At 42.4% G+C, this 23,383-nt stretch overlaps 7 protein-coding genes across 22 annotated transcripts in view; all 7 read right to left on the reverse strand.

The window, feature by feature from the left end:
- Window positions 1–23,383, reverse strand: part of LOC132465763 (protocadherin gamma-C5-like) — a 284,228-nt gene that overhangs the window by 160,210 nt on the left and 100,635 nt on the right. The window contains exons 1-2 of one of the 16 annotated variants that reach the window (XM_060062533.1): window positions 13,490–13,881; window positions 2,010–4,454 (exon numbers count right to left, since the gene is read on the reverse strand). The exons of 14 other annotated variants lie outside the window; for them this stretch is intronic. In XM_060062533.1, the coding sequence (XP_059918516.1) occupies window positions 2,010–4,454; window positions 13,490–13,507 (2,463 nt within the window). In that variant the 5' untranslated portion in view covers window positions 13,508–13,881. Of the gene's footprint in view, window positions 1–2,009; window positions 4,455–13,489; window positions 13,882–23,383 lie in introns of those variants that run through there. One more of the 16 variants, XM_060062526.1, reaches the window with a different exon arrangement.
- LOC132465791 (protocadherin gamma-A2-like) overlaps window positions 1–23,383 on the reverse strand; it is a 124,132-nt gene that overhangs the window by 3,141 nt on the left and 97,608 nt on the right. The gene's annotated exons all lie outside the window — the stretch shown is intronic.
- LOC132465797 (protocadherin gamma-A11-like) overlaps window positions 1–23,383 on the reverse strand; it is a 41,375-nt gene that overhangs the window by 3,141 nt on the left and 14,851 nt on the right. The gene's annotated exons all lie outside the window — the stretch shown is intronic.
- The window catches only part of LOC132465796 (protocadherin gamma-A11-like), a 38,570-nt gene that overhangs the window by 3,141 nt on the left and 12,046 nt on the right, over window positions 1–23,383 (reverse strand). The window lies entirely within an intron of this gene.
- Window positions 10,996–13,565, reverse strand: LOC132465799 (protocadherin beta-15-like). The gene has a single exon (XM_060062604.1). The coding sequence runs from the start codon at window positions 13,423–13,425 to the stop codon at window positions 11,011–11,013; it is 2,415 nt and encodes an 804-aa protein (XP_059918587.1). The 5' UTR covers window positions 13,426–13,565; the 3' UTR covers window positions 10,996–11,010.
- On the reverse strand, window positions 13,979–18,375 carry LOC132465800 (protocadherin gamma-A4-like). The gene has a single exon (XM_060062605.1). It carries the CDS (start codon window positions 17,967–17,969, stop codon window positions 15,555–15,557), a length of 2,415 nt encoding a protein of 804 aa, XP_059918588.1. The 5' UTR covers window positions 17,970–18,375; the 3' UTR covers window positions 13,979–15,554.
- On the reverse strand, window positions 19,718–23,131 carry LOC132465780 (protocadherin beta-15-like). The gene has a single exon (XM_060062586.1). It carries the CDS (start codon window positions 22,590–22,592, stop codon window positions 20,130–20,132), a length of 2,463 nt encoding a protein of 820 aa, XP_059918569.1. The 5' UTR covers window positions 22,593–23,131; the 3' UTR covers window positions 19,718–20,129.

A 23,383-nucleotide genomic window follows, 5' to 3' on the forward strand; every position in this document is an offset into this window, starting at 1 on the left:
TACACTTCTTCTCCTAGTGGGTGCGGAGAGAAGATGACATTCTCCATTACTGGCTACATAGCGACACCTTGAGTATAAAGAGCAACACTTCATATGCAGCTACACGAAAAGCATGTAGCGATTTCGAAATACTGCATTGAAAGGTTTTGTATTTCACCCATTATTAACTGACTTAATTCAAATTTGAGCGATTAATGGAGTCTTAAACACTATAATGACATGTGAAAGTATATTCCTGCTCGTTCTCCCATGTTAAAATGAGATCCTACTGTTAATGTAGGCTTCAACTAAACAGAAAACATTTGTATTTCTTGACGTAGTCCAGTGTAGGTTACTTTTCAGTATAGCAGTCAGATGTGTTGTCCACTTAATATACTTACTTCAGAATGTTTTCCAAACGAGTTAAAACTATGTTGGATTTTTTATTTATAGGTAGTGTGTCATAAGAAACAAAACCACACTTGGAACACATTAACACTTAAACACTATCCAGTAAAGGTGTACTAAAATAAACAACTATTGATTAACAAATAATGTGCAGATCCTTATTTGGGAAAACAATGCATATAATTTATAAAACATCAGGATTACATTAATTTGAATCTGCTATTAATTTTTGCAGAACTGTAATGATTGTCTAAGGATTATATTCTCTCTAAAATGTCTAGTATTCAAGTTATCATCAATATATGTATTTGTTACTCCAAAGGAACATGGATAGATGTACATTCATCAATCTCCACATATAGTTATCAGGGAAATATCCTGGCTGGATTAAAACCATTCCGGCAAATGTTGTTATCAAACGTAACAGCAATCAGAAATTGTGGTATGTAACATGAAATAGTAAAAAAGCGAACATCTGGTGAATGTAAATCTTATTTAAACATTCAAGTCCAGACATTGATGGATAGTATAGCCTTCAGATATCAATTACATTCGTTTTTTGTTTGAGACACATATAATGCATAGATGCAATGTGTTCAACTGGCACACATTGAGAAGCTTCCATACCAAACAAAATCACCTTTTACAGGGGTTATAAAGTATGTTATGAAACATCTGACAGATTATTTATCCTTCCAAGCTGTCACAATGTTCCTGTGGGGTCAGTGAAGCCAACATACTATGACTTAACGTTCTCTCCGTAGGTATCAGGCCTAACCTCATGTGAACAACATGCTACAGAACACTGAACAAACTACAATAGATTTAGGTTACAACCGGTTCAGCACCATGGACAGGGACCTACAACACTCATCCATCTACATTAAGCCTCAGCCCTGTGTCTTTGGAGAAGGGAAGTAGCAGGAGAACCCTGGAGCAAACACACAAAACACCATTTAGAATGCATGCTAGGAATACAACACGTAATTGCACCAGAAATTCATAGTGTTTCTCTCTGTCACCATGGTGTCCAACCTCACATCGTGGAACACAGAGGTGATGGAGGTAGAGGGATGGAAAAGAATGATGGATTGGTTTGACCAAAAAGTGCAGTATATGTTATTTCATGATGTCAGAGATGTTCTGCATGAGATTAACACCTTTAAACAAATGTATATCCTCACGTAGAAAACCATCCTGAACACAAAGGGGTCGAACACTTTAAAATATTCTTTAATACCATCCAACCTCTACTCCTGGTGGTAAGATCTCTCCTTATAGCCATGAAGGCATGATAACAAGATCAAATTAACCTGAAGTCATAGGTCTGCACAATGCATAGTCCAATAGGTTTTGATATATGAACTCCCTTTTCAGCCAGCAGCATTGAGGTATAGATAGATGGAACAAAATTAGGTACAATGAAATAATCTCTGCAACTAAACACCATTAGAAACTAATCAAAAATATGTAAAAACCTCGAGCACATTTCTCCCTTCAACCGAGCCACAATGTGGTAGTCAACAACATAGACAATAAGCGCAACGTCATGCTTAGGGAATCAAACCATGTGAAACAAACTTCAACAGCTAGATTAGAGGAGGGGTCCCTGTCACGCTTACCTCAGGCGATCCCTCAGAGTCACCAAATATCTCAGCAAAGTCTGTTGGACTTTTTCTCAGGGTCTGGTCGGCAGGCAGCGTGTTGTCATTGTAAGACGTGGCGAACTTAAAGTCGCTGGTTCTAGAGCCCGTGGTTAAGTAGCCGTCATAGTTGTAGGCGCTGCGCAGGGTGGCCATGCCGTCCACCTCGGCGTAATGAGGGGGCAGATAAGCGCTGGGGATAGCGACGGCTCCATCAAACAACAGTCTGGGCTTTCTGCTGCGACAGAACCTCACACTCAGGATGAGAACCAAGAAGGTCAGGAAAAAGGTGGAGACGCACACCAGCGCAATAATCAGATAAAATGTCACGGTAGAATCACTCTCCTCTGTGTGATGGTTAAACTCTGCCACTTCTGCCAAGTCGTCAGAAATAAGGAAATACACCACACATGTGGCGGAGAGCGGTGTGGGCCCGTTATCGTTCACAGAGACAACGAGGTTCTGTTTCACGCTGTCGCTTTCTGAAATGTCCCTCTGGGTCCTGATCTCTCCACTGTGGAGACCGATAGTAAAGAGCCCCGGGTCAGTGGACTGAATGATACGATAGGACAGCCAGGCGTTCTGTCCAGCGTCTCCGTCCACTGCAATCACCTTGGAGACTAGAGAACCTCCGTGTGTCGCCTTGGGGACCAGCTCGGTCTTAAAAGCGTTTCCTTCAGACGTGGGGTAAAGTATCTGAGGAGTGTTGTCGTTCACATCCGTTATGTAGACACTGACCGTCACGTTGCTGCTGAGTGGAGGAGAACCGTTGTCTCTAGCCATCACCCGGAACATAAAGCTCCTGAATAGCTCATAATCCAAAGACTTCAAGGCCTGGATGACCCCTGTGTCTCCGTTTACAGATACATACAGGGACACCGGGGAACTGTTGACTTCACTGGGTAAAAGAGAATACACCACGGTGCCATTTTGTCTCCAGTCTGGGTCTCTAGCGGACACTGAACACAGAGTAGAGCCTGGTTGGATGTTTTCCGCAACATAGGCGCTGTAGGACGCTTCATCAAACAGAGGCGGGTTGTCGTTGACGTCGGCTACTGTTAGCTGAATGATTTTAGAGGAGGTCAAAGGGGGAGATCCCTCGTCTGTGGCCATAATGGTGATATTATAATCTGACACTAGTTCACGGTCCAGACCACTCGTGGTTACCAATGAGTAGTAGTTCTTAATCGATGGAACAAGTTTAAAGGGGAGGTTTAGCTGAATGGAGCATCGGACCTGTCTATTCTTCTCAGAGTCCCTGTCCTGCACGTTAATTATCGCTACCTCTGTGCCTCGTTGAACGTTCTCTAATATGGGGTCGGCGAGAGATTTCAATTCAATGACGGGTGCATTGTCATTCACATCGATAACATTAATTATGACTTTCGTGTAGGACGACAGTCCCAAGCCATCTTTTGCTTTGATCCGCACCTCAAAAAACGTTTCTAATTCGAAGTCGATAGCCCCAATTACTCGTATATCTCCCGTTGTGCGATCAATACTAAATCTACTCTTCACGTCATCTGGAACGTGTCCGAAGTCGTACGTCACCTCTCCGTTTATCCCAGCATCCGCATCTGTCGCGTGAACAGTAACCACCACGGTATCTAAGGGAATGTTTTCCTGAACACTGGCTTCATAAACAACCTGACTAAACACTGGTGCGTTATCATTTGCATCCAATACAGTGACGTGTATCCCTACTGTACCAGATTTAGGGGGAGAACCCCCATCCATAGCAGTTAAGATTAAATTAATTTCCTCTTTATTTTCGCGATCCAGCTCTTTGTCAAGAACGAGTTCAACGGTGTTTGCATCAACCGACAATTTAAAATGTTCATTCTCTCTTAAGCTGTACCGCTGGACTGAGTTCTGTCCCACATCTGCATCCCGCGCCTCCTCTAGCAGGAAGCGTGCTCCTCGGTCTGCAGATTCTCTGATCTCTATTTTGACCAAGTCTTCGTTGAATAACGGAGAGTTATCGTTGACATCTTGAACGTGAAGACTAATACGATGGAGCTCCATCGGGCTCTCCAGGACTAGTTCGTGTTTCATGACGCACGACGCCTTGTCACCACAAAGAGCCTCTCTGTCGATCCTCTCAGAAACAATCAAATCTCCGGTGCTCAGGTTTATATCACAATAGCGTTTAGCGTTTGCCTCTGTGTCAATGCGTGCTTTCCTTAAAGCAAGTTTGCCCGTCTCCAAACCAATATCCTTGACAATATTTCCAATTACAGATCCACGCTTTATTTCCTCTGGAACAGAAAAGCTTACGTCCCCATTCGCAGAATGAATCCAGAAAACAAAGAAAGCCAGAATGCCCGTCCATGAAATGCTCCTCGTCCCTTTCAACGCCATTACAACGCATGGGTTAGAAAACGTCCCGCTCCGATTCACAGCAATGCAGCGTCTAAAGCTAAACTTGTTGTTGTATCAGCATCTACTGAAATAACAGTACAGTTGTCGCAAAGAGCATACTGGTCTGAACGACGACGAACAGAAACCTTTGTACTCTTCTTCACCGAGTGCTTGGAGAAAATCCTACTTTCTCCATAACTGGCTACATAGCGACACCTTGAGTTTAAAGAGCAACACTTCATATTCAGCTAAACAAAAATCTTACAGACATATTTGAAAATCTACGTGAAAAGTTTTTCTTTCCTCGCATTATGAACCGACCTAATGCCAATTGAAGCAATTAATCTAGTCTTGACTACTGTGATGACATTGGAAATAAAATATGACAGTTTATACTCCCATGTTAACCAAAACTACAGTTAATGTACAACTGAGTAGAAGAGATTTGATGTAGTCCAGTCGAGCTCAGGGTTATCAGAAGGGCACTCGGATGTATTGCTGACTTAATGAACCTAATTCTGAATGGTCTTCACCTGAGTTAAAACTATGTGGAAATATTTATTAATTTGTATTATAGATGCAAAACAAAAAGATCCCACTTGAAAAACATTAACAGTAAAGCAGTAGCCAGCAAAGGTGGACTAAAATGATTAACTATTGACTAATAATTAATATGCACTTTCTTATATGGGTAACAATGCATTATCATAAATAAAACATCACTTAAGATGATTATTCAATTATTTGAAACTTCTATTAGGTGTTGCAGAACTGTAATGATCGCCCATGGAATCTCTTCTCTCTCAAATGTATTGTATTCAAGTTATCAATAGATGCATAATTGAACCAAAGGAACATGGTTCGAGGGGTACTTTCATAAATCTCTACATACATTAACCAGGAAAAAATCTGTGTGGGATTAAAGAATTCTGTTAACTATCGAAAATGTTGTTATTAAACATAACGGCAATCAGAAATTGTGATGTGTAACGTAACATAGTTAAAAATTCCACATCTTATAGAAGTTATTTCTGTTTCAAGTATTTAAATCCAGACTGTGATGAATATAGCCCTCAGATATCAGGTAGAAAAAATATGTTTTGGAAACATACAATGCACACAAGCAATGTGTGCTATAAGCCAGCATTGATGAACGTCAATGGCTACTGAACTAAATAAGATTAAACAGGGGTTATAAAGTATTTATGAAACACATCTTAAAGAGTATTTATCCTTCCTCAATCCGATCACAATGTTTCTAAAAAGGGACAGTGATGCTCACATAAGATTAATTTAGGTTCTCTCTGCAGGTATCAGGCCTAACCTCATGCAAACAACAATGCTAGAGAACACTGAACCTACTTGAATAGATTTAGTTTCAACATGTTCAGCACCATGGACAGGGACCTATGACACTCTCATCCATCTACATTAAGCCTCAGCCCTGTGGCTTTGGAGAATCGAAGTAACTGGAGAACCATTGAGCAAACACATACAACGACATTTAGTATGCATGCCAGGAATACAACACGTAATTGCACAAGCAATTCATAGCGTTTCCCTCATCCCTCACGTCACCATGGTGTCCAACCTCACATCGTGGAACACAGAGGTGAGAGAGGTAGAGGGATGGAAAATAATGAAGGGTTGGCTGACCAAAAAGTGCAGTATATATAATTTCATGATGTCAGAGAGATGTTCTGCATGAGATATACACATTTAAATAAATGGATATCCTCTTGTAGGAAAAAATCCTGAACACAAAGGGGTGGAATACTTTAGAAGACTCTTTAATACCATCAAACCTCTACTCCTGGTGGTTTGATCTCTACTACTTGCCATGAAGGCACGATAACAACTAGCTATGAAGGCACGATAACAACACGTTAACAAGTCTGCACAATGCCAAGTCTCATAGCTTTTAATATATGAAATCCCTTGTTCAATCTGCTGGATAGAGATATGGATATAGAACAAAATTAAGTAACTTGAAGCATTGCCCATTACAACTTAACTCAATAAGAACAAACTTGAATACATAAAAAAACCTCAAGTACATTTCTCCCTTCAACCGAGGCACAATGTGGTAGTCAACAACATAGACAATGTGCTCAACATTATGCTTGGGGAATCAAACCATGTGAAACAAACTTCCACAGCTAGATTAGAGGAGGGGTCCCTGTCACGCTTACCTCAGGCGATCCCTCAGAGTCACCAAATATCTCAGCAAAGTCCGTTGGACTTTTTCTCAGGGTCTGGTCGGCAGGCAGCGTGTTGTCATTGTAAGACGTGGCGAACTTAAAGTCGCTGGTTCTAGAGCCCGTGGTTAAGTAGCCGTCATAGTTGTAGGCGCTGCGCAGGGTGGCCATGCCGTCCACCTCGGCGTAATGAGGGGGAAGATAAGCGCTGGGGATAGCGACGGCTCCATCAAACAACAGTCTGGGCTTTCTGCTGCGACAGAACCTCACACTCAGGATGAGAACCAAGAAGGTCAGGAAAAAGGTGGAGACGCACACCAGCGCAATAATCAGATAAAATGTCACTGTAGAATCACTCTCCTCTGTGTGATGGTTAAACTCTGCCACTTCTGCCAAGTCGTCAGAAATAAGGAAATACACCACACATGTGGCGGAGAGAGGAGTGGGCCCGTTATCGTTCACAGAGACAACGAGGTTCTGTTTCACGCTGTCGCTTTCTGAAATGTCCCTCTGGGTCCTGATCTCTCCACTGTGGAGACCGATAGTAAAGAGTCCCGGGTCAGTGGACTGAATGATACGATAGGACAGCCAGGCGTTCTGTCCAGCGTCTCCGTCCACTGCAATCACCTTGGAGACTAGAGAACCTCCGTGTGTCGCCTTGAGGACCAGCTCGGTCTTAAAAGCGTTTCCTTCAGACGTGGGGTAAAGTATCTGAGGAGTGTTGTCGTTCACATCCGTTATGTAGACACTGACCGTCACGTTGCTGCTGAGCGGAGGAGAACCGTTGTCTCTAGCCATCACCCGGAACATAAAGCTCCTGAATAGCTCATAATCCAAAGACTTCAAGGCCTGGATGACCCCTGTGTCTCCGTTTACAGATACATACAGGGACACCGGGGAACTGTTGACTTCACTGGGTAAAAGAGAATACACCACGGTGCCATTTTGTCTCCAGTCTGGGTCTCTAGCGGACACTGAACACAGAGTAGAGCCTGGTTGGATGTTTTCCGCAACATAGGCGCTGTAGGACGCTTCATCAAACAGAGGCGGGTTGTCGTTGACGTCGGCTACTGTTAGCTGAATGATTTTAGAGGAGGTCAAAGGGGGAGATCCCTCGTCTGTGGCCATAATGGTGATATTATAATCTGACACTAGTTCACGGTCCAGACCACTCGTGGTTACCAATGAGTAGTAGTTCTTAATCGATGGAACAAGTTTAAAGGGGAGGTTTAGCTGAATGGAGCATCGGACCTGTCTATTCTTCTCAGAGTCTCTGTCCTGCACGTTAATTATCGCTACCTCTGTGCCTCGTTGAACGTTCTCTAATATGGGGTCGGAGAGAGATTTCAATTCAATGACGGGTGCATTGTCATTCACATCGATAACATTAATTATTACTTTCGTGTAGGACGACAGTCCCAAGCCATCTTTTGCTTTTATCCGCAACTCAAAAAACGTTTCTAATTCGAAGTCGATAGCCCCAATTACTCGTATATCTCCCGTTGTGCGATCAATATTAAATCTACTCTTTACTTCGTCTGGAACGCGTCCGAAGTCGTACGTCACATCTCCATTTATCCCATCATCCGCATCTGTCGCGTGTACAGTAACCACAACGGTATCTAAAGCAACGTTTTCCTGAACACTGGCTTCATAAACAACCTGACTAAACACTGGGGCGTTATCATTTGCATCCAGTACAGTGACGTGTATTCCTACGCTACCAGATTTAGTGGGAGAACCCCCATCCATAGCAGTTAAGATCAAATTAATTCCATCCTGATTTTCGCGATCCAGTTCTTTGTCAAGAACGAGTTCAACCGTGGTTCCATCAACCGACAATTTAAAATGTTCATTCTCTCTTAAGCTGTACTGCTGGACTGAGTTCTGTCCCACGTCTGCATCATGCGCCTCCTCTATCAGGATGCGGGCTCCTCGGTCTGCAGATTCTCTAATCTCTATTTTGACCAGATCTTCGTTGAATAACGGAGAGTTATCGTTGATGTCTTGAACGTGGAGACTAATACGATGGAGCTCCATCGGGCTCTCCAGAACTAGTTCGTGTTTCATGACGCACGAAGCCTTGTCACCACAAAGAGCCTCTCTGTCGATCCTCTCAGAAACAATCAAATCTCCGGTGCTCAGGTTTATATCACAATAGCGTTTAGCGTTTCCCTCTGTGTCAATGCGTGCTTTCCTTAAAGCGAGTTTGCCTGTCTCAAGCCCAATATCCTTGACAATATTTCCAATTACAGATCCACGCTTTATTTCCTCTGGAAGAGAAAAGCTTACGTCCCCATTCGCAGAATTAATCCAGAAAACAAAGAAAGCGATAATGCCCGTCTTCGCAATGCTGCTATTCCTTTTCAACGCCATTACAACGAGTGGGTTAGAAAACGCCCTGGTCAGATTCACAGCAATTCAGCGTCTTATTCCATTTTCCCCAGTACGGTTGTAGCAAAGAACATACTGGTCTGATCGCCGATGGCCTGGAACCTTTGTACTCCTCTTCTCCTAGTGGGTGGAGGGACTATTACGTTCTCCATAACTGGCTACATAGCGACACCTTGAGTTTAAAGAGCAACACTTCTTGTTCGGCTACACAAAATGCATGAAGCATTTAACGAAATATGAACCGACCGAATGCCAATTTGAGCAATTCATGGAGTCTTTAATACTATATAGGCATTGGAAAAAAAAATATTCCCGGGTTCTTCCCCCATGTTAACTAAACCTACTGGCTATCTACAACTGAATGTAACAGATACACATTTGATGCAGTCCATTCCAGCACAGCGATTTCAGCGGAACTCTCATGTGATGCTGACTCCATGTAGACTTATTTCAGAAGGTTTTTCAAAGAGTTAAAACGATGTGATTTTTATTCATATGTAGTGTATCGGAAAAAACAACATCACACCTGAAACACATTAACAGTAAAACACTAGCAAGTAAAGGTGTACTAAAATAAACAAGTATTGACTAATAATTACTGTGCATATCCTTATATGGGTATACAATGTATTATAATTTATAAAACGTCAGATCAATAGATTTTACAATAATTTGAATCTGCTATTAAGTGTTGCAGAACTGTAATGATGGTCTATGGATTCTGTTATCTCTAAAATGTCTAGTATTCAAGTTATCAGTAGATGCATTTGTTGCTCCAAAGGAACATGGATAGAGAGGTACATTCATCAATCTCCACATACACAGGAAAAAATCCTGGTGGGATTAAAACCATTCTATCAAATGTTGTTATCAAACGTAACAGCATTCAGAAATTGTGATGGGTAACATGATATAGTATAAAAGTCCACATCTAATGAATGTAAATCTTTCTTAAATATTCAAGTCCAGACAGTGATGGATTGTATAGCCCTCAGATATCTTCTTTTTTGTTTAGACAAATATAATGCATACATGCAATGTGTGCAACTGGCAGACGTTGATAAATGTCCATCTCTACCTAACAAAATTACATTTTACAGGGGTTATAAAGTATGTTATGAAACACATCTGAGAAAGTATTTATCCTTCCAAGCGGTCACAATGTTCCTACGGGGACAGTGATGCCTACATACTAAGACTTGACGTTATCTCTGTAGGTATAGGCCTAACCTCATGCGAACAACATGCTACAGAACACTGAACACACTTGAATAGATTTAGTTTCAACAGGTTAAGCACCATGGACAGGGACCTATGACACTCTCACCCATCTACATTTAGCCTGAGCCCTGTGTCTATGGAGAAGAGAAGTAACTGGAGAACCCTTGAGGAAACACACAAGACATCATGTACAGTGCATGCTAAGAATACAACACATAATTGCCCCAGCAATTCAGAGTTTCCCTCTGTCAACATGACGTCCAACCTAAAATCGTGGAACGCAAAGGTGATGGAGGTAGAGAGATGGAAAATAAATATGGATGGGATGACCAAAAAGTGCAGTGTACGTAATTTCATGATGTTAGAGATATGTTCTCCATGAGATAAATACAATCAAACAAATGTGTAGCCCCTCGTAGAAAACCATCCTGAACACAAAGGAGTGGAATACTTTGGAATACTCTTTAATACCATCAAACCTCTACTCCTGGTGGTTAGATCTCTACTACTAGCTATGAAGGCACGATAACAAGCTTAAATGAACCCCAAGTCATAGGTCTGCACAATGCACGGCCTTATAGCTTTTAAAACATTAACTCCATTTTTCAACCAGCTGGACAGAGAGATAGATAGAACAAAATTATGTTGCATGAGGCAATGCCCATTACAACTATATGCAATTAGAACATGGTCAAAGAATAATAAGTACATTTTTATCTTCCACCGAGCCACAATGTGGTATTCAACAACAATGAGCACATTGTTATGCTTGGTGAATTAAAACCATGTGAAACAAACTTCCACAGCTAGATTAGAGGAGGGGTCCCTGTCACGCTTACCTCAGGCGATCCCTCAGAGTCACCAAATATCTCAGCAAAGTCCGTTGGACTTTTTCTCAGGGTCTGGTCGGCAGGCAGCGTGTTGTCATTGTAAGACGTGGCGAACTTAAAGTCGCTGGTTCTAGAGCCCGTGGTTAAGTAGCCGTCATAGTTGTAGGCGCTGCGCAGGGTGGCCATGCCGTCCACCTCGGCGTAATGAGGGGGCAGATAAGCGCTGGGGATAGCGACGGCTCCATCAAACAACAGTCTGGGCTTTCTGCTGCGACAGAACCTCACACTCAGGATGAGAACCAAGAAGGTCAGGAAAAAGGTGGAGACGCACACCAGCGCAATAATCAGATAAAATGTCACTGTAGAATCACTCTCCTCTGTGTGATGGTTAAACTCTGCCACTTCTGCCAAGTCGTCAGAAATAAGGAAATACACCACACATGTGGCGGAGAGCGGAGTGGGCCCGTTATCCTTCACAGAGACAACGAGGTTCTGTTTCATGCTGTCGCTTTCTGAAATGTCCCTCTGGGTCCTGATCTCTCCACTGTGGAGACCGATAGTAAAGAGTCCCGGGTCAGTGGACTGAATGATACGATAGGACAGCCAGGCGTTCTGTCCAGCGTCTCCGTCCACTGCAATCACCTTGGAGACTAGAGAACCTCCGTGTGTCGCCTTGAGGACCAGCTCGGTCTTAAAAGCGTTTCCTTCAGACGTGGGGTAAAGTATCTGAGGAGTGTTGTCGTTCACATCCGTTATGTAGACACTGACCGTCACGTTGCTGCTGAGTGGAGGAGAACCGTTGTCTCTAGCCATCACCTGGAACTTAAAGCTCCTGAATAGTTCATAATCCAAAGACTTCAAGGCCTGGATGACCCCCGTGTCTCCGTTTACAGATACATACAGGGACACCGGGGAACTGTGGACTTCACTTGGTAAAAGAGAATACACCACAGTGCCATTTTGTCTCCAGTCTGGGTCTCTAGCGGACACTGAACACAGAGTAGAGCCTGGTTGGATGTTTTCAGCAACATAGGCGCTGTAGGACGCTTCATCAAACAGAGGCGGGTTGTCGTTGACATCGGCTACTGTTAGTTGAATGATTTTAGAGGAGGACAAAGGGGGAGATCCCTCGTCTGTGGCCATAATGGTGATATTATAATCAGACACTAGTTCACGGTCTAGACCACTTGTGGTTACCAATGAGTAGTAATTCTTAATCGATGGAACAAGTTTAAAGGGGAGGTTAAGTTGGATGGAGCATCGGACCTGTCTATTCTTCTCAGAGTCTCTGTCCTGCACGTTAATTATCGCAACCTCGGTGCCTTGTGGTACGTTCTCTAATATGGGGAACGTGAGAGACTTAATATGTATCACGGGTGCGTTGTCATTCACGTCCATAACATTAATTATTACATTCGTGTAGGACGATAGTCCCAAACCATCTTTGGCTTTGATGCGTAATTCAAAAGACTTGTCAATTTCGAAGTCGATAGCCCCAATTACTAGTATATCACCCGTTTTGCGGTCAATACTAAATCTATTCTTAACGTCGTCTGGAACGTGTCCGAAGTCGTACGTCACCTCTCCGTTTATCCCAGCATCTGCATCCGTCGCGTGTACAGTAACCACAACAGTATCTAATGGAACGTTTTCCTGAACACTGGCTTCATAAACAGACTTACTAAACACTGGGGCGTTATCATTTGCATCCAGTACAGTGACGTGTATACCTACTGTACCAGATTTAGGGGGAGAACCCCCATCCATAGCAGTTAAAATCAAATTGATTGCCTCTTTATTTTCACGATCCAGCTCTTTGTCAAGAACGAGTTCGACCGTGTTTCCATCAACCGACAATTTAAAATGTTCATTTTCTCTTAAGCTGTAACGTTGGACTGCGTTCTGTCCCACATCTGCATCCCGCGCCTCCTCTATTAGGAAGCGGGCTCCTCGGTCAGCAGATTCTTGAATCTCTATTTTGACCAGATCTTCGTTGAATAACGGAGAGTTATCGTTGACATCTTGAACGTGAAGACTAATACGATGGAGCTCCATCGGGCTCTCCAGGACTAGTTCTTGTTTCATGACGCACGACGCCTTGTCACCACAAAGAGCCTCTCTGTCGATCCTCTCAGAAACAATCAAATCTCCGGTGCTAAGGTTTATATCACAATAGCGTTCAGAGTTGTCCTCTGTGTCAATGCGTGCCTTTCTTAAAGAGAGTTTGCCCGTCGCCAGCCCAATATCCTTGACAATATTTCCAATTACAGATCCACGCTTTATTTCCTCTGGAAGAGAATAGCTTACGTCCCCAATCGCAAAATGCATCCAGAAAACAAAGAAAGCGACAATGCCCGTCTGAGAAACACTCCTCTTCCTTTTCAATGCCATAACAACGCGTTGGTTAGAAAACGCCCGTCTCAGATTCACAGCAATGCAGCGTCTAAAGCTAAACGTGTTGTTGTATCAGCATCTACTGAAATACCAGTACTGTTGTACCAAAGCACATACTGGTCTGAACGACGACGAGCAGGAACCTTTGTACACTTCTTCTCCTAGTGGGTGCGGAGAGAAGATGACATTCTCCATTACTGGCTACATAGCGACACCTTGAGTATAAAGAGCAACACTTCATATGCAGCTACACGAAAAGCATGTAGCGATTTCGAAATACTGCATTGAATGGTTTTGTATTTCACCCATTATTAACTGACTTAATTCAAATTTGAGCGATTAATGGAGTCTTAAACACTATAATGACATGTGAAAGTATATTCCTGCTCGTTCTCCCATGTTAAAATGAGATCCTACTGTTAATGTAGGCTTCAACTAAACAGAAAACATTTGTATTTCTTGACGTAGTCCAGTGTAGGTTACTTTTCAGTATAGCAGTCAGATGTGTTGTCCACTTAATATACTTACTTCAGAATGTTTTCCAAACGAGTTAAAACTATGTTGGATTTTTTATTTATAGGTAGTGTGTCATAAGAAACAAAACCACACTTGGAACACATTAACACTTAAACACTATCCAGTAAAGGTGTACTAAAATAAACAACTATTGATTAACAAATAATGTGCAGATCCTTATTTGGGAAAACAATGCATATAATTTATAAAACATCAGGATTACATTAATTTGAATCTGCTATTAATTTTTGCAGAACTGTAATGATTGTCTATGGATTATATTCTCTCTAAAATGTCTAGTATTCAAGTTATCATCAATTTATGTATTTGTTACTCCAAAGGAACATGGATAGATGTACATTCATCAATCTCCACATATAGTTATCAGGGAAATATCCTGGCTGGATTAAAACCATTCCGGCAAATGTTGTTATCAAACGTAACAGCAATCAGAAATTGTGGTATGTAACATGAAATAGTAAAAAAGCGAACATCTGGTGAATGTAAATCTTATTTAAACATTCAAGTCCAGACATTGATGGATAGTATAGCCTTCAGATATCAATTACATTCGTTTTTTGTTTGAGACACATATAATGCATAGATGCAATGTGTTCAACTGGCACACATTGAGAAGCTTCCATACCAAACAAAATCACCTTTTACAGGGGTTATAAAGTATGTTATGAAACACATCTGACAGATTATTTATCCTTCCAAGCTGTCACAATGTTCCTATGGGGTCAGTGAAGCCAACATACTATGACTTAACGTTCTCTCCGTAGGTATCAGGCCTAACCTCATGTGAACAACATGCTACAGAACACTGAACAAACTACAATAGATTTAGGTTACAACCGGTTCAGCACCATGGACAGGGACCTACAACACTCATCCATCTACATTAAGCCTCAGCCCTGTGTCTTTGGAGAAGGGAAGTAGCAGGAGAACCCTGGAGCAAACACACAAAACACCATTTAGAATGCATGCTAGGAATACAACACGTAATTGCACCAGAAATTCATAGTGTTTCTCTCTGTCACCATGGTGTCCAACCTCACATCGTGGAACACAGAGGTGATGGAGGTAGAGGGATGGAAAAGAATGATGGATTGGTTTGACCAAAAAGTGCAGTATATGTTATTTCATGATGTCAGAGATGTTCTGCATGAGATTAACACCTTTAAACAAATGTATATCCTCACGTAGAAAACCATCCTGAACACAAAGGGGTCGAACACTTTAAAATATTCTTTAATACCATCCAACCTCTACTCCTGGTGGTAAGATCTCTCCTTATAGCCATGAAGGCATGATAACAAGATCAAATTAACCTGAAGTCATAGGTCTGCACAATGCATAGTCCAATAGGTTTTGATATATGAACTCCCTTTTCAGCCAGCAGCATTGAGGTATAGATAGATGGAACAAAATTAGGTACAATGAAATAATCTCTGCAACTAAACACCATTAGAAACTAATCAAAAATATGTAAAAACCTCGAGCACATTTCTCCCTTCAACCGAGCCACAATGTGGTAGTCAACAACATAGACAATAAGCGCAACGTCATGCTTAGGGAATCAAACCATGTGAAACTAACTTCCACAGCTAGATTAGAGGAGGGGTCCCTGTCACGCTTACCTCAGGCGATCCCTCAGAGTCACCAAATATCTCAGCAAAGTCTGTTGGGCTTTTTCTCAGGGTCTGGTCGGCAGGCAGCGTGTTGTCATTGTAAGACGTGGCGAACTTAAAGTCGCTGGTTCTAGAGCCCGTGGTTAAGTAGCCGTCATAGTTGTAGGCGCTGCGCAGGGTGGCCATGCCGTCCACTTCAGCGTAATGAGGGGGCAGATAAGCGCTGGGGATAGCGACGGCTCCATCAAACAACAGTCTGGGCTTTCTGCTGCGACAGAACCTCACACTCAGGATGAGAACCAAGAATGTCAGGAAAAAGGTGGAGACGCACACCAGCGCAATAATCAGATAAAATGTCACTGTAGAATCACTCTCCTCTGTGTGATGGTTAAACTCTGCCACTTCTGCCAAGTCGTCAGAAATAAGGAAATACACCACACATGTGGCGGAGAGCGGTGTTGGCCCGTTATCGTTCACAGAGACAACGAGGTTCTGTTTCATGTTGTCGCTTTCTGAAATGTCCCTCTGGGTCCTGATCTCTCCACTGTGGAGACCGATAGTAAAGAGTCCCGGGTCAGTGGACTGAATGATACGATAGGACAGCCAGGCGTTCTGTCCAGCGTCTCCGTCCACTGCAATCACCTTGGAGACTAGAGAACCTCCGTGTGTCGCCTTGGGGACCAGCTCGGTCTTAAAAGCATTTCCTTCAGACGTGGGGTAAAGTATCTGAGGAGTGTTGTCGTTCACATCTGTTATGTAGACACTGACCGTCACGTTGCTGCTGAGTGGAGGAGAACCGTTGTCTCTAGCCATCACCTGGAACTTAAAGCTCCTGAATAGTTCATAATCCAAAGACTTCAAGGCCTGGATGACCCCTGTGTCTCCGTTTACAGATACATACAGGGACACCGGGGAACTGTTGACTTCACTGGGTAAAAGAGAATACAGCACGGTGCCATTTTGTCTCCAGTCTGGGTCTCTAGCGGACACTGAACACAGAGTCGAGCCTGGTTGGATGTTTTCAGCAACATAGGCGCTGTAGGACGCTTCATCAAACAGAGGCGGGTTGTCGTTGACATCGGCTACTGTTAGCTGAATGATTTTAAAGGAGGTCAAAGGGGGAGATCCCTCGTCTGTGGCCATAATGGTGATATTATAATCAGACACTAGTTCACGGTCCAGACCACTCGTGGTTACCAATGAGTAGTAGTTCTTAATCGATGGAACAAGTTTAAAGGGGAGGTTTAGCTGAATGGAGCATCGGACCTGTCTATTCTTCTCAGAGTCTCTGTCCTGCACGTTAATTATCGCTACCTCTGTGCCTCGTTGAACGTTCTCTAATATGGGGTCGGAGAGAGATTTCAATTCAATGACGGGTGCATTGTCATTCACATCGATAACATTAATTATTACTTTCGTGTAGGACGACAGTCCCAAGCCATCTTTTGCTTTGATCCGCACCTCAAAAAACGTTTCTAATTCGAAGTCGATAGCCCCAATTACTCGTATATCTCCCGTTGTGCGATCAATACTAAATCTACTCTTCACGTCATCTGGAACGTGTCCGAAGTCGTACGTCACCTCTCCGTTTATCCCAGCATCCGCATCTGTCGCGTGAACAGTAACAACCACGGTATCTAAGGGAATGTTTTCCTGAACACTGGCTTCATAAACAACCTGACTAAACACTGGTGCGTTATCATTTGCATCCAATACAGTGACGTGTATCCCTACTGTACCAGATTTAGGGGGAGAACCCCCATCCATAGCAGTTAAGATTAAATTAATTTCCTCTTTATTTTCGCGATCCAGCTCTTTGTCAAGAACGAGTTCAACGGTGTTTGCATCAACCGACAATTTAAAATGTTCATTCTCTCTTAAGCTGTACCGCTGGACTGAGTTCTGTCCCACATCTGCATCCCGCGCCTCCTCTAGCAGGAAGCGTGCTCCTCGGCCTGCAGATTCTCTGATCTCTATTTTGACCAAGTCTTCGTTGAACAACGGAGAGTTATCGTTGACATCTTGAACGTGAAGACTAATACGATGGAGCTCCATCGGGCTCTCCAGGACTAGTTCGTGTTTCATGACGCACGACGCCTTGGCACCACAAAGAGCCTCTCTGTCGATCCTCTCAGAAACAATCAAATCTCCGGTGCTCAGGTTTATATCACAATAGCGTTTAGCGTTTGCCTCTGTGTCAATGCGTGCTTTCCTTAAAGCAAGTTTGCCCGTCTCCAAACCAATATCCTTGACAATATTTCCAATTACAGATCCACGCTTTATTTCCTCTGGAACAGAAAAGCTTACGTCCCCATTCGCAGAATGAATCCAGAAAACAAAGAAAGCCAGAATGCCCGTCCATGAAATGCTCCTCGTCCCTTTCAACGCCATTACAACGCATGGGTTAGAAAACGTCCCGGTCCGATTCACAGCAATGCAGCGTCTAAAGCTAAACTTGTTGTTGTATCAGCATCTACTGAAATAACAGTACAGTTGTCGCAAAGAGCATACTGGTCTGAACGACGACGAACAGAAACCTTTGTACTCTTCTTCACCGAGTGCTTGGAGAAAATCCTACTTTCTCCATAACTGGCTACATAGCGACACCTTGAGTTTAAAGAGCAACACTTCATATTCAGCTAAACAAAAATCTTACAGACATATTTGAAAATCTACGTGAAAAGTTTTTCTTTCCTCGCATTATGAACCGACCTAATGCCAATTGAAGCAATTAATCTAGTCTTGACTACTGTGATGACATTGGAAATAAAATATGACAGTTTATACTCCCATGTTAACCAAAACTACAGTTAATGTACAACTGAGTAGAAGAGATTTGATGTAGTCCAGTCGAGCTCAGGGTTATCAGAAGGGCATTCGGATGTATTGCTGACTTAATGAACCTAATTCTGAATGGTTTTCACCTGAGTTAAAACTATGTGGAAATATTTATTAATTTGTATTATAGATGCAAAACAAAAAGATCCCACTTGAAAAACATTAACAGTAAAGCAGTAGCCAGCAAAGGTGGACTAAAATGATTAACTATTGACTAATAATTAATATGCACTTTCTTATATGGGTAACAATGCATTATCATAAATAAAACATCACTTAAGATGATTATTCAATTATTTGAAACTACTATTAGGTGTTGCAGAACTGTAATGATCGCCCATGGAATCTCTTCTCTCTCAAATGTATTGTATTCAAGTTATCAATAGATGCATAATTGAACCAAAGGAACATGGTTCGAGGGGTACTTTCATAAATCTCTACATACATTAACCAGGAAAAAATCTGTGTGGGATTAAAGAATTCTGTTAACTATCGAAAATGTTGTTATTAAACATAACGGCAATCAGAAATTGTGATGTGTAACGTAACATAGTTAAAAATTCCACATCTTATAGAAGTTATTTCTGTTTCAAGTATTTAAATCCAGACTGTGATGAATATAGCCCTCAGATATCAGGTAGAAAAAATATGTTTTGGAAACATACAATGCACACAAGCAATGTGTGCTATAAGCCAGCATTGATGAACGTCAATGGCTACTGAACTAAATAAGATTCAACAGGGGTTATAAAGTATTTATGAAACACATCTTAAAGAGTATTTATCCTTCCTCAATCCAATCACAATGTTTCTAAAAAGGGACAGTGATGCTCACATAAGATTAATTTAGGTTCTCTCTGCAGGTATCAGGCCTAACCTCATGCAAACAACAATGCTAGAGAACACTGAACCTACTTGAATAGATTTAGTTTCAACATGTTCAGCACCATGGACAGGGACCTATGACACTCTCATCCATCTACATTAAGCCTCAGCCCTGTGGCTTTGGAGAATCGAAGTAACTGGAGAACCATTGAGCAAACACATACAACGACATTTAGTATGCATGCCAGGAATACAACACGTAATTGCACAAGCAATTCATAGCGTTTCCCTCATCCCTCACGTCACCATGGTGTCCAACCTCACATCGTGGAACACAGAGGTGAGAGAGGTAGAGGGATGGAAAATAATGAAGGGTTGGCTGACCAAAAAGTGCAGTATATATAATTTCATGATGTCAGAGAGATGTTCTGCATGAGATATACACATTTAAATAAATGTATGTCCTCTTGTAGGAAAAAATCCTGAACACAAAGGGGTGGAATACTTTAGAAGACTCTTTAATACCATCAAACCTCTACTCCTGGTGGTTTGATCTCTACTACTTGCCATGAAGGCACGATAACAACTAGCTATGAAGGCACGATAACAACACGTTAACAAGTCTGCACAATGCCAAGTCTCATAGCTTTTAATATATGAAATCCCTTGTTCAATCTGCTGGATAGAGATATGGATATAGAACAAAATTAAGTAACTTGAAGCATTGCCCATTACAACTTAACTCAATAAGAACATACTTGAATACATAAAAAAAACCTCAAGTACATTTCTCCCTTCAACCGAGGCACAATGTGGTAGTCAACAACATAGACAATGTGCTCAACATTATGCTTGGGGAATCAAACCATGTGAAACAAACTTCCACAGCTAGATTAGAGGAGGGGTCCCTGTCACGCTTACCTCAGGCGATCCCTCAGAGTCACCAAATATCTCAGCAAAGTCTGTTGGACTTTTTCTCAGGGTCTGGTCGGCAGGCAGCGTGTTGTCATTGTAAGACGTGGCGAACTTAAAGTCGCTGGTTCTAGAGCCCGTGGTTAAGTAGCCGTCATAGTTGTAGGCGCTGCGCAGGGTGGCCATGCCGTCCACCTCGGCGTAATGAGGGGGCAGATAAGCGCTGGGGATAGCGACGGCTCCATCAAACAACAGTCTGGGCTTTCTGCTGCGACAGAACCTCACACTCAGGATGAGAACCAAGAAGGTCAGGAAAAAGGTGGAGACGCACACCAGCGCAATAATCAGATAAAATGTCACGGTAGAATCACTCTCCTCTGTGTGATGGTTAAACTCTGCCACTTCTGCCAAGTCGTCAGAAATAAGGAAATACACCACACATGTGGCGGAGAGCGGTGTTGGCCCGTTATCGTTCACAGAGACAACGAGGTTCTGTTTCATGCTGTCGCTTTCTGAAATGTCCCTCTGGGTCCTGATCTCTCCACTGTGAAGACCGATAGTAAAGAGCCCCGGGTCAGTGGACTGAATGATACGATAGGACAGCCAGGCGTTCTGTCCAGCGTCTCCATCCACTGCAATCACCTTGGAGACTAGAGAACCTCCGTGTGTCGCCTTGGGGACCAGCTCGGTCTTAAAAGCATTTCCTTCAGACGTGGGGTAAAGTATCTGAGGAGTGTTGTCGTTCACATCCGTTATGTAGACACTGACCGTCACGTTGCTGCTGAGTGGAGGAGAACCGTTGTCTCTAGCCATCACCTGGAATTTAAAGCTCCTGAATAGTTCATAATCCAAAGACTTCAAGGCCTGGATGACCCCTGTGTCTCCGTTTACAGATACATACAGGGACACCGGGGAACTGTTGACTTCACTGGGTAAAAGAGAATACACCACGGTGCCATTTTGTCTCCAGTCTGGGTCTCTTGCGGTCACTGAACACAGAGTCGAGCCTGGTTGGATGTTTTCAGCAACATAGGCGCTGTAGGACGCTTCATCAAACAGAGGCGGGTTGTCGTTGACATCGGCTACTGTTAGCTGAATGATTTTAAAGGAGGTCAAAGGGGGAGATCCTTCGTCTGTTGCCATAATGGTGATATTATAATCAGACACTAGTTCACGGTCCAGACCACTTGCTGTTACTAGAGAATAGTAGTTCTTAATGGATGGGATCAATTTAAAAGGAACATTTTCCCGGATAAAACAGCGGACCTGACGGTTATCCTGAGAATCTCTGTCTTGTACGTTTATGATGCCAACCTCTGTTCCAGGTGAGACGTTTTCCGGCACTGGATTAGACAGTGACTTCTGGTTTATTACTGGAGCGTTGTCGTTTACATCCATAATATCAATTATTAATGTTGCATAGGACCCCAAACCGAGACCGTCCTTTGCACTAATCTGGAGTTCATATGAAGACTCTTTTTCAAAATCGATAGATCCAGCCACTCTAATTTCTCCAGTGGTTGTATTGAGCGAAAACATATTGCTTTTTTCGTCTGAAATATGATCAAAGCCATAAACGATCTCACCGTTGATACCCTCGTCCGCATCAGAAGCACTTACAGTAATCACGAGACTATCTACCGGAGAGTTTTCAGGTACGCTGGCTTGATAAACGGCCTGGCTAAACACTGGGGCGTTATCATTAGCATCTAGCACAATGATATGTATAACTACAGTACCTGATCTCTGAGGAGATCCACCGTCTGCTGCGGTAAGCGAAAGCGTAATCTCGTGTTTGTCTTCTCTGTCTAACTCTTTGTTTAGGACTAGTTCGCCATATTTCCGTCCATTACCCTTCGTCTTAACATTTAATATAAAGTGATCGTTTTTTTCAAGTGTATAGCCCTGAACGGCATTATCTGCAATGTCCGCGTCGTGCGCTTCGTCAAGAGGGAAACGCGCCCCTTTGTCTGCAGATTCACTTATTTCCATTTTTTGTAGATCCTCCTTAAAATGCGGTGCGTTGTCATTTATATCGTTAACACGGATTGTAATACGGTGTAGTTCCAAAGGGTTTTCCAGTACAAGTTCTTGTTGCACGACGCACGATGGTTTCTTTGCACAAAGAGTCTCTCGGTCTATTCTCTCAGCTACAAGCAAATCTCCAGTATTTAGATCTATATTGCAATACTGATCGTTGTCATCTTCGGTGTCAATGCGAGCCTTGCGATCAGAGAGTCTGAAGTTAAGTCCAAGATCCTTCGCTATGTTCCCAATCACTGATCCGCGTTTCATCTCCTCTGGAATAGAATAGCTCACGTCTCCATAGACGGAGTGCAGGACGAGAACAAAAAAGAAAAGGACACGATAATCCATTTCAACTCGATGGATTGCCATCGTTTGAAGGAAGTAGCCCACCGTGTTTTGAAAATTCCTCATATGTCATGAAGAAAAACACGGTGAACAATTGAAATAACACAACAGTAGGCTATGAATGCTTACTGGTCGAATGCGGCGAAGACTCATCGCTGGCAGGTCATACTCGGGGTTTACTACTAGCTAAGGTTGGTGCATAGCGACACCATGAGCAAATTTTAGTTATAACACTCAATTATATGTGACGTGGTTGTGGTGAGACCCTATGTTGTAATATTGTAACCATAAAATAGTTACACCCACTGTAACTGTAAATGTGGCTGTTAATTCTGATTAGCTTAAAAAAAACTCCATTAGTTGCACTTACATTGCAAATTATTTCTAATTTACCGTCCTAAATGTTTCACGAACATTTTCTTAGAACAACTTGATTATAAATCAAACAATTACATATCAATTCTAACAACCCTCAAATTTTTTTTTTTTTAGAAGAAACCATTTCTCTGGCACACAACCTCATTCATTGGTAAATTTACTCCTTATTAATCCACCTCTGGATTAATCTCCTTCCTCCAAAACGAATGTTCATCATCAAACTGATCAATACGTCGTAGGCATATGTAGAAGAAAGAAACGACTAAGAACTAGCCTAAAATAAATACCCAACACAAATTTCTGATTGGTCTAATTTGTTCAAAGAAAGAACTCAAGGGATAATAATTCCCATACAATAAACACATATTATCCCCCCACTGAAATATAGAGACATGCATCGATCTCCCCACTGTAGAGATCGATTACCAAAACATATATTTATTATTATTATGTTTATACCAAAACGCCACTAAAGTAAA

Source organism: Gadus macrocephalus, chromosome 10 (assembly GCF_031168955.1).
Source record: "Gadus macrocephalus chromosome 10, ASM3116895v1".
Lineage (NCBI taxonomy): Eukaryota > Metazoa > Chordata > Actinopteri > Gadiformes > Gadidae > Gadus > Gadus macrocephalus.

What these genes read in the sequence shown, in the direction of transcription:
- LOC132465799 (XM_060062604.1), bottom strand. Translation starts at nt 13,425, where the DNA reads ATGGCATTGAAAAGGAAGAGGAGTGTTTCTCAGACGGGCATTGTCGCT.
- LOC132465800 (XM_060062605.1), bottom strand. Translation starts at nt 17,969, where the DNA reads ATGGCGTTGAAAGGGACGAGGAGCATTTCATGGACGGGCATTCTGGCT.
- LOC132465780 (XM_060062586.1), bottom strand. Translation starts at nt 22,592, where the DNA reads ATGAGGAATTTTCAAAACACGGTGGGCTACTTCCTTCAAACGATGGCA.